The 10,406-nt window shown below is 41.7% G+C and overlaps 1 protein-coding gene across 1 annotated transcript in view; it reads left to right on the forward strand.

Moving 5' to 3' along the window:
- C5 (complement C5) overlaps nucleotides 1-4,981 on the forward strand; it is a 96,509-nt gene extending 91,528 nt beyond the window's left edge. The window contains exons 40-41 of the mRNA XM_059141828.1: nucleotides 3,734-3,872; nucleotides 4,676-4,981. Coding sequence (XP_058997811.1) covers nucleotides 3,734-3,872; nucleotides 4,676-4,814 — 278 coding nt within the window. The 3' untranslated portion in view covers nucleotides 4,815-4,981. The remainder of the gene's footprint in view (nucleotides 1-3,733; nucleotides 3,873-4,675) is intronic.
- The last annotated feature ends 5,425 nt before the right edge of the window (nucleotides 4,982-10,406 follow it).

Genomic DNA, 10,406 nt, shown 5'->3' on the forward strand with positions numbered 1-10,406 from the left:
GTGATCGAGAGTAGAAACAGGGAAACCAGTTAAGAGTGTCAATGAAGTACAAAGCTGTGGGTTAGATGCCATGTGAGGATAAATGAGACATTTAATAACTAATACAATAAAATGAATTCACATGTAAAAAAAATATAAAACATTTTAAAATTGTTCCCTTTTATTCTCTAATTAAACTAAGTTATAAATATTATAAAACTTCTTGTAAAATTATATAGTCACACAAATGGTTCATTAAATAATTCTAATAATTCCAAATAAGTTTTAGTTTTAGACATTGTCAGTCTTATTTTGCTTGACTCACTACAGGATTGCCCCTGTCTGAGCTCTGATTTGACAATAAGGAACCACATCAAACCTCCAACTATATCTTTATCGAATTGATAGTCTTTACAAAACCTATAATCTCAATAAGTAATACCTCCTAATAGCAAAGGTACTATCTGTGGTCCTGAAGTCTCTCTCAGCTTCTATTCAATTGGTAGTAATTGCATTCAAAATGTTTCTAGTCCTCCGGAACTGTATGACATTTTTATGTATTCAGTGTATCTCTATTTATCAGCTAAGTCATGACAACAATTTATTGAATTTTTGAAATTTGAAAATTTATTGAATATTTGGTTTTCCTTTCTTATTTTTATTCCCCTTTAACCCTGAGAGTTTTACAAACATCATAGACAAAGTTTTAGGATTCACAATTTTTTTAAAAAACTTAAAAGTTCATCCTATTTTTTACTTTTGCCATTAAAACAAAAATATTTTCATATAACCCTTAAGTGGTTTGATTTTGTTTTATATCAAATTTATAATCATTTTTATCTTGCTAAAAGCTTGTTCCACTTTCATAGTTTCCTTTATTTTTATACAACTTCACTATTTATTCTCTAATCTGTGAGCTTATTAAAGTTGATATATATTTTATTGAACATCTGAAGACTGTATGACTATCATGAGCAAGTCACCAAAAAGCATATCTATCCACTTTGTAAATATTTGCCTCTATACCACAATATCTATCAAAGTGAACCAATCAGGCTTGACATGATTTCCAAACTGTCTTTGTGATTCTAGCACTACCAGCTGCCTGTCCAAATTCCAATATTTTTCCAATTTTCATTATTGCAATTTTTTCATTATTGAAATTTTTAAAGCTTTTCCTATTATTACTTAATTCTGCCTAGATACACAGAACACTAAACTTACAAAGAAGTAGTTACAGTGAAATGATCTGGCTTGGCTCCTATCTTTGTGGTATCCAGAGACACTTGATACCTGCTTGATAGGTAATTCAGTCAACGCCTAATTGAACAGCTGGGAACTTCAGAACTTTTGCTGAAACTGGACTCTTCCCTGGCAATCTGTTTGTACCAATACAGTGTTCACATAAGTATTCCTCATTGACTCCTTTTCTCTCCAACAGCTTGATATGTTGTTCAGTTGTTCTTTCCAGTACCTTGAAATCAGCAAAACCCATTAAATGGTCTTCAAAGTCCCCAATTTTTTATTTTACATTATTTTAAACACTTTTTATATTCATTGATTTTTTTCAATAATGGTTGAACTTTTATCACCTTATTTATATTTTCCAAAAAGTTGTGTTCTCAGTGCTCGCTTCAGCAGCACATATACCAAAAAGTTGTATTCTCATTTCACTAGGTATAAATTTTGCAATAAGTAGGAGTGTAAACCTAAATTGCAACTTTATGTTTATATTAATTTTCTTCTCTTTTGAAATTCTATCAAGTCTTTCAAGTATGAAAATGCTTCATCATTTTTAGCCATAGACTAATAATACTTTCCAAATCTTGATTGGCTTGATCGATACTCTCATAAAAATGTGTTTCTGGTTTTTATTATTTTCAAATGTTTTACTGCTTGAAATTGATTTGTGGTGTTAACCTGTTTTTTTCTCATTGATGATCACAAATTTTCTGAATCATAGTTGTCATTCTGATGAAAATATGTGTTTAGCACTCTGATCTTTTTGCCATCTAACTTTGAATGCCATTTGCACCCAGCTTTCACATTATAAGTAAGAATAAACCATTCCTATTTTTACTGAAATAATCAAGTATTCTTCATTCCAGAAATACAAGTTATTTGTCTTATTTTCTCCTAATTCTTACATAGTATCAGAAGACATCCCAGGCTGTTCTGAATGTTGGGCAGCATGAGATGATTCCTAAGCTGTAGTTCTTTATCAATATCACTTCTTCTTTGTTCTCCTGTCCATTCAGATTTATGACATTTAAAAGGAAATGTTAGAAATGTTTGTATACTTTATTACCTCTTCATTCCAGGTGTTCCTTTTTTAATTGTATACACTTCAAATTTATATAACTATCAGAACACCACACATTTACCACTTACCCAAAAATTGCTGCACATGAACAATAAGCCAAGCTAAAAGCTAGGCTATTTAGAATAGAGGGCAAATAGGCAGTTCAAGGATAATGATAAACTGGTGTTTCCCTTAAAATACAGGGTGTTCTGAGTGACAATATAAATGGGGGAAAAAAAGATTAATGATTGTGACAGCTGAGGTTAATTAATTATTCCCTCTTCTGGATATACTTGAGACATTTTTTTAAATATTTTTTATTTATTTATTTGACAGAGAGAGATCACAAGTAGGCAGAGAGGCAGGCAGAGAGAGAGGAGGAAGCAGGACTCGATCCCAGGACCCTGAGATCACGACCCAAGCTGAAGGCAGCGGCATAACCCACTGAGCCACCCAGGCGCCCCTACTTGAGACATTTTATAACAAAACGTTTTTTAAAATAATGATAAGGCCTGGGCAGCCACACTTCTTACCATGACAGGGGCTGAACTGGTAAACAGTGCTGGGAATGCTGCTTAGATATTGCTGCCAGGGGAAGTCATGTCCTGAAGGTCATCAGGAGAGTGTAAGAAAACCAGCTGCAACTGATGTGTGCATGCTTATTAAATATCACTAATTAAAGCTTACCATATATGCAGTTACTATGAAGCATATGTCCAGAACTTTTTCAGGATTCAATAATTAGGATCACTCTGTTCGAGTCAAATAACTGATCATCAGTCCTGAATCTATAGCAACGAGTCAGACCCAGTCCCTGCCTCAAGAAGTTTCCTGCCTAGCTGAAGACAGATAAATGGAATAAAACATTGTGATAGAAATTCAAGTATAAGGGGAGTGGAGGAGACAGAGAGATATTTATGACAAAGAACACCCAGGAGTATATACTGGATACCTCGAGAATTGAAGATGTGTTTCCAGATGGGTAGAAATGCAACAGGACAGCATGGGAAGGAATGCATCCCATGTAAGGGAGCCACCTTCTTGACTACCCTGAGTTCTTTGAGAATCGCAAAGTTATCCTCTTTCAAACCCTCCAGAGTCTTTCACACGTCTTGTACTTCTCTACAAAACTATCCATTGCCAGCTGCCAAATACTTTTTGATTTTACTATATAACAAGTGGAGATTAATGTTGTTCAACCATAGAGAAGTTCTTTTCATTCCTGGTTCTAAAGAAGGATGGGTCTGAGCCTCATTTGTCCAGGGCCACACAGCTGGCAAATGACCGAGAGCCTGATTCCAGACCCTTAACCATATGGACATTGTCACTCTCCAATAGCCACTTATATTACATTTATACTCAGTAATTAGCCATGAGGAACTGGAATTGTTAAGAGTTTATGCTCGTGACACGGTAACATGAATGTGATAATCTTACCTGTGTGCCTCTCAGGTGAAGCTGTTGCAGAGAAGGACTCTGAAGTCACCTTCATTAAAAAGGCCACGTGTACCAACGCTGATCTGGAGAAAGGAAGACAGTATTTAATTATGGGTAAAGAAGCCCTCCAGATAAAATATAATTTCAGTTTCAGGTAAGTCATTTTGGAGTTCCTGATCTTTCCTTCAAAACTAGGTGTCTTTTATTCTTAACTACACGTTTCTTATGTGTCAGGCTATTAACCAACAAACCATTAGAAGCCTAAACGCAATAATGTCAATTTACACTTGATCTTAGCCATAAGGCCAAGAATCAGTGAAACAATGGGAATTTAAAACAAAGAGCCACGTAAAAACCATGAGGGCAACTGATCCCTCGCTGACCGATAAACCAAGTGAGGACCCAGGTCTGAGGGTGCCTCTGAAGGTGCTCACCCAATAATAAGGGGGGTTACTTACTGCCCCTCCGTAAGTTCTCAGACTGTTCTCTTTGTAACGAGAGAAATGTTTAAATACTCATTTTATTGTCTCTTTTTAAAAAATAGATCTTGAGGGGCACCTGGGTGCTCAGTTGGTTGGTCCCAGGTCCTTAGGGTTGGGCCTGCTTCAGGCTCCCTGCTGGGTGGGGAGACTGCTTCTCCCTCTCCCTCTGCTGCTCTGCCTGCTTGTATTCTCTTGCTCTCTGTCAAATAAATAAATAAATAAATATTTTTAAAAATAAATAATAGTTCTTGAAATAGATACTATTCCTGCCTTTAATCGTGGGAGCCCTCAAGTGGCTTCCTGAGATTTGGGGGTTTGTGGTCCTTCCCAGGGGGAGGCCCGTGCAGCAGAGCCTGGCTGACAGCATGGCCTCCTGGGGCCTGGACAGCCTGAGCAGGCTGAGCTCTGTGGAATTCAGCTCTTCTCTGTCTGTGGCCATCACCACAGCCATTTCACTGTCGTTTTTTCTTGGCAGGTACATCTACCCTTTAGATTCCTCAACCTGGATTGAATATTGGCCTACAAACACCACGTGCCCCTTGTGCTCAGAATTCGTGGAGAAATTGGATAAGTTTGCTGAAGACATCTTTTTAAATGAATGTGAAAACGCCTGAAGAGGTTTAACCATGCACAGTTTTCACTGTGGACTCCTGTTGTTGAAGTGTCTTCCTTTCCTTTCTTTCTTTTTTTAAACATTCACAGCTGGTCTTATTTGGAAAGCTCGCTTTACTTAGGATTAGTGGCACTTGCTTTTATTAAAGAACGATTTTAAGAACTGTAACTTTCTGAAATACTGTGGCCTTGGGGGGCATGGACACAAGTACTCCTGCCAAGGTTATCAGACACCAGAAGCAATAAAAATTGGAGCGCCTCCCAAAACCTGCCACTCAGGAATGTTTGCTGGGGACGAAAGAATAGCCCCATTGAAACGTAGTATCTTACAATAACGTGGCCTTTGCTTGAAAGAAAATACCAAGGAACAGAATATTGATCGTTAAACCCTGACTTTGCTTTCAAAATGTGCAAAAAACAAAAAAGCATGTTATTTTATGCTAGGGCTGCTTCAAACGCACAGTCAGGCAAATAAATTGAAAGGTGGATAGAAGCAGCGACGGAGACCTGGGAAGACCTAATGTCAGAGCCTTCAGCAAACTGGGAAGGTAGGAGCCTCTGCACTGGTTATCTCCCCTCCCGGTGTCCATTCCTTGCCTTCATGGGGATCCCACTCCTCCCTGCCCCTCCCTCCCAGCACTCAGTCCTTTCCCCCAGCGACGTGCTCTTGCCAGGAGTTGCTCCCCTGGAAGGCAAACCTTAATGCTTGCAACCCAGGGAAGAGAAACCGAGTGGGAATCAAGAGACCTTTCCTCTAGCCCTCACCAGGTCTCTGAGCCCATCTGAACTTTGGAAAAGAAGACTTGCAATAGGACGTTCATTTTTAAATGACATTTTGTAAGCACTTTAGACCTCATGAATTTTCATCTAGATTCCCATTTAATGTCTCGAGGACCTCACAAGGTGCAGGGATTCTTATGAACCTCACTTTAAGGATGAGGACATTGAAACTTGGAAGAGTCAAGCCATTTTTCCAGCCTAGTAAAGGGCAGAGTTGGAGACCAAACCCCACTTCCTCTCAGTCCACACACATCCTTCTTCCACATCATTACACCAGTACGTTGCTTGTGAGGTTTAATTTTCTAAGACCAATGTGGGATGCGGCTGGAGTTTCTTAGGTAGAGTTTAACAAGGTGCACCGAAATCTCACAAGAAAACATGAAGATAAACTCTGGATATAGTACTGATGGTGACTAAAATGCATTCCCGTCTTGAAAAAGCTGCATTTTACCACTTGGGTGAAATGACATAAGGTTTACAATGTGCCTTGTAGGTAATAATATTTTCCACTTCCAGGAGCTAAGAATTTATTTTTGTTAATGACCGAGCTCACATTGTAGGGACTCCCTTGGCAAAAACAGCCCATGTGTCAAATATGCCTTAATTGTGCCAGCAAGGGTGAGGTGCCCCTCCAGAGCAGACCTGAAGCATCTCCTGTCACCTTCTAGCTGAATGCAGGGCTGGGAGGCACCAAAGTCTCTGAGCTGTGGAGCTTTCCAACATCAAACCAAGTCTTTCTGAGTTAGCCTGGTACCATTTACAAATCCACCAGATCCTCTTCCGCTCACTCTTGTGCATTTTAACGTGCTTCTTTAGCGAGGCTTTCACAACCCTCCAAACAGTCTGGGGTCCCCCCCTGAACCCTGCATTTCCCTTCCAAGTCACTTGCAACTACTTCTTTAAGCACGTACAAGTGTTTATTTAGTGTGCAGCTTCCTAGCACCCCTGTAAGCTCTGCGTGGGCAAGTCCGGATCTGTTCTGTTCACCACAATCTCCGCTGTGGTGAGCAATGCTGGGCACATGGCAGGGACTCATTAAGTGTTTGTGGATTCCACTGAGAATGGGGCATCAGAAGGTCCAAGTCCAGTCTTGACTTTGCCCCCGCAGGGGCTTGGGGCAAGCCTCTTCATCTCTTTGGTGGCTTGTCAAACAAGAAGTTGAATAGTCAAAGGCCTTTCTATAGCTCTTAAGAAGATATTTTATAATCTTACATTGCGAAACAGAAAACAGAACCACATGGCATTGAAGAAGGGCGTGTGTTTTTTTCCTATGAGTATGAGGGGAGCTCGGCGAAGGGCATGAGTGCAAGAATGGGGCGGGGGGCTTCCTGAGGCCCTCCTGAAGAAGGGAGTGCAGGATTCGCGTAGGTAGAGGGAGGCAGAAGGATCTTTGTGGTTGAAGGGAAAAGCATAGGCAGGTTTCCACTGGGGTAGTAAGAAGATTTAGGAGCTACAAAGGAAGCCTACTCATTGAATAGCCATACATTTAATTTTTTAAGTTTTTATTTTAATTCCAGTGAGTTAACATACAGTGTTGTATTAGTTTCAGCTGTATGATAGAGTGATTCAGCTATAGGTTTAACGTGTATTGGGGAAAAAAATACAACTAGCACCTCAAAGCTGTGATATACAATTTTCTTTGAAAATAAATGTATTTATCAAAAAGTCTATTTAAGGAAAAGTTTTAAGTAAACAAAAGTATAGGTTGTTCTTAGGTCAAAAAATCATGAGCTTGGCATATACAAGACTGATGTTTAGGAAACTCTGTCTTCGGAAAATATGTGGAATTGACAATGAATTAAGCTTAAGGCAGGCGACCTCACTCCATATTTCTCAGTGAGGGATTCTGAGCCAAAGTCATGTTCAGTCTTACTTTCCATCCTCCGTGATGCTAGTTTATTCAGCAACATCCAACAAATATGTCTTGATTTAGTAACTGTAGGCCAAGGCTAATTCTAGGCACTTGGTACCCAGATTCCCACCCTTATGGAACTTAGATTCCAGCTGGGGAGACACACCATGAACAATAAAGACAGTAATTACGTATCTGACCCTGACTGTTAGAAGATGATAGAGCTTGGGGAAAAGAAGAGGAAAGCAGAGTAAGGGTGCTGGGGAGTGATCAAGGGAGGGGTTGCAGGGTTTTGTTTGTTTGTTTGTTTGTTTTTTAACTTTAAAAACCTTATTATATTTTATTTTTTTATTATGTTCCGTTAGCCACCATACAGTCCGTTATTAGATCACGACCCATACCCTTCACCAGTTTTAAATAGAGTGATCTGGTCAGAGTAGGTTTCAAAGTGATACCTGAGCAGAGACTTGGAGGTGGCGAAAGAAGGAGCCATGTGGTCACCTATGGGATGAGTGTTCCAGGCAGAGGGAGCTCCAAATCCCCACACCTGAAGCAGGAGCAAGCCTGGTGTCTTATGGGAAGAGCCAGGAGGCTGGTGTAATAGAGGTAGAATGAGTAACCAGGGAGGGAGGTGGAGAGAGGAAGCCAGGGAGGGCATAGGGAAAAGATCCCACAGATCATGGAAGTGTAATAGCTTTATTCAGAGGGAAGGGGGAGCCGTTGCAAGGTTTTGAGCAGAGGGGTGACAGCAGGAGTAAATTTACAGTGCAGTAAATTTACTGCAGTAAATAAGGCAAGAGATGTGGGGAGTGAGCAAAGCAGAGCTTATTGGCTCTTCAGTGAAAGAGAACGAATCCCAAGGGAACCACAGAGCTTCTCAAGAAAGGATGAGAGAGAGGAATTCTTACAGGATTTGGGCTTGTGATGGATTCCTTTAGGGAAGGTTTAAGGAAGTAGGGCTTTGCTGTGGATTGGACGCTCTCAGGAAGTAGGAGTCATCCTATGAATGAGTATCTGAATTCTTACCTAACTTGAAGGAAAAGAAGTAACAGTCACTCACATTAGCCAGGAAAGGGGGCGTGTTTGATCGTTTTTGTGGTTTGGATAATGTTCTTATTTTCTACTCAAACATGATTATGGAAAAGTCTCTTTTTTTTCTCATCCTGCACCATTGTGTCTGATGTGATGTCTTTGTGTTCCATGATGTCACCACAGCCTGACTCTGAATACCAACCAGGTCAACTCCTAGGGTCACCAAGCCTGGCTCCCAGACTAACACCCAGTTATCTTCTCTCTCACAGGCCCTTTTTTCCTAGAACACGTACATACACAAGCAAGGCACAGATTTACATCCAATTTCAGAAGCCCTGTGAAAGTCTTCGTGTGGGCCTGAGGACAGCCTCAGGAGCTGGGCCGCCACATTGGAGAGATTCCCACAGACACGAGGCAGCTCTGCGTCATGTGTCCACAGCTTTCCCTATTCCTGAAACAAATGGATTCTGCACGCTCAGTGCAATGTGAGGCCCGTGTCACCAGGGACATGATCTTTCACTTTGATTGGGAGGTTGAAATATCCCTTCACGGTTCTGAATCAGAAAGGAATTGCGAAGGAAGAGAGGAACGAATAGAGGAGAGAGGGTGAGGGAGAGGAGGGAGAGGAGGGAGGGAGGGGCTGGTTTTAAGACCAGATGAGAACTCCATTTCTAAGAACCTTCTGGATTCTTCTCAGCTGGCAGGGTCCCCACCCTGACAGACATGTTGGCAGAAGCAGATCTGTTCCTTGGAACACAGTGTCTGCTCCTTCACTGTTTCCATCATTATAATCAGATATGTGTGCATGACACACACAATCATGAATTATATGATCCCGAAATGTCCAAACCTAGCGTTCCTCTCATCCAATTCTTTTCTTTTCACCTGGGAAAACGGGCCCAGAGGAGCAGCCAGCTGGTGGTCAGAACCCCATTAAGTGGAAGGGCTGGGCCATGAGCCCGAGGCATCTGACTCTTAGCCCAGCGTTCTTTCCATCGCGCAAATGAGAGGAGGTTACAGAGAAATCGATTTTGGCTCCGTCCAAAGAAGCATTTTCTTAGAGCCAGAGCTGTTCAAAGACAGAGGAGGCCGTGTGGGAGGGACCAAGTGCCTGATCCCTAGCCCCTTCCAGGAGTGGTACAGGAGACTCTCAGTGTGGGAGGTTTGCCCCGATGATGTCCAATGTGCCTTCAGGTCTGAGAGGACAGTAAGAGAAACAAAAATGTCCTCTTTACTTCCTTAAGCCCCGTCTTCACATTTGAAAAGTGGGGAGGGCTAATAATTCCCACTTTAGAGGATTTCTGTGAGACTTAAGTGAGATAATACAGATCTTGCATATTAACTGATGGGCATGGTGCCTGGCACGGCAAATGTTACCTGGTTAATAATACAGCCTTGGCACACAACGGATGATGAACTTAACACATTTCTTCCCTGGCATCATGCAGACTGCATCACGTGGCGTACCTGTCGACCTTTCACAACCCTGTGGTGATGGTCATCATTCTCACGTTCAAGAAGGAAACAGCTGAGGATCTGGACAGTTAACTTGCCCTAGGTCACACGCCTTCACAAGTGGAAGGGCATCTTTTGGACCTGGGGGCCCAGGCTCCTAGCCTCTGAGCAGGGTGTCCTCCTCACATACTGGAAGGGCAATACATTGCCATTGTGTAATCTTGGCAAACTTCTGCCTCCCTGGGCTTCAGTGCCGCCCTCACCCAGAGTGTGTTCTGTTAGATGCTCTCTAAGGTCCCCCCGGCCCCGCCACGGTAGGAGACAGGTGGGGCGGAGTGCGGCCAACGAGGGCTCTGCGTACAGGGCACGGGGGCAGTGGAAACACAGGATGTGCCAAAGTGAAGCGAGGCAGCACCAGAGAAAAATTCCGCATAATGCGTCCTGAGATCATTTTCCACATGGACACAACACAATT

This window comes from Mustela lutreola, chromosome 12 (genome assembly GCF_030435805.1).
Source record: "Mustela lutreola isolate mMusLut2 chromosome 12, mMusLut2.pri, whole genome shotgun sequence".
NCBI classification, from domain to species: Eukaryota; Metazoa; Chordata; class Mammalia; order Carnivora; family Mustelidae; genus Mustela; species Mustela lutreola.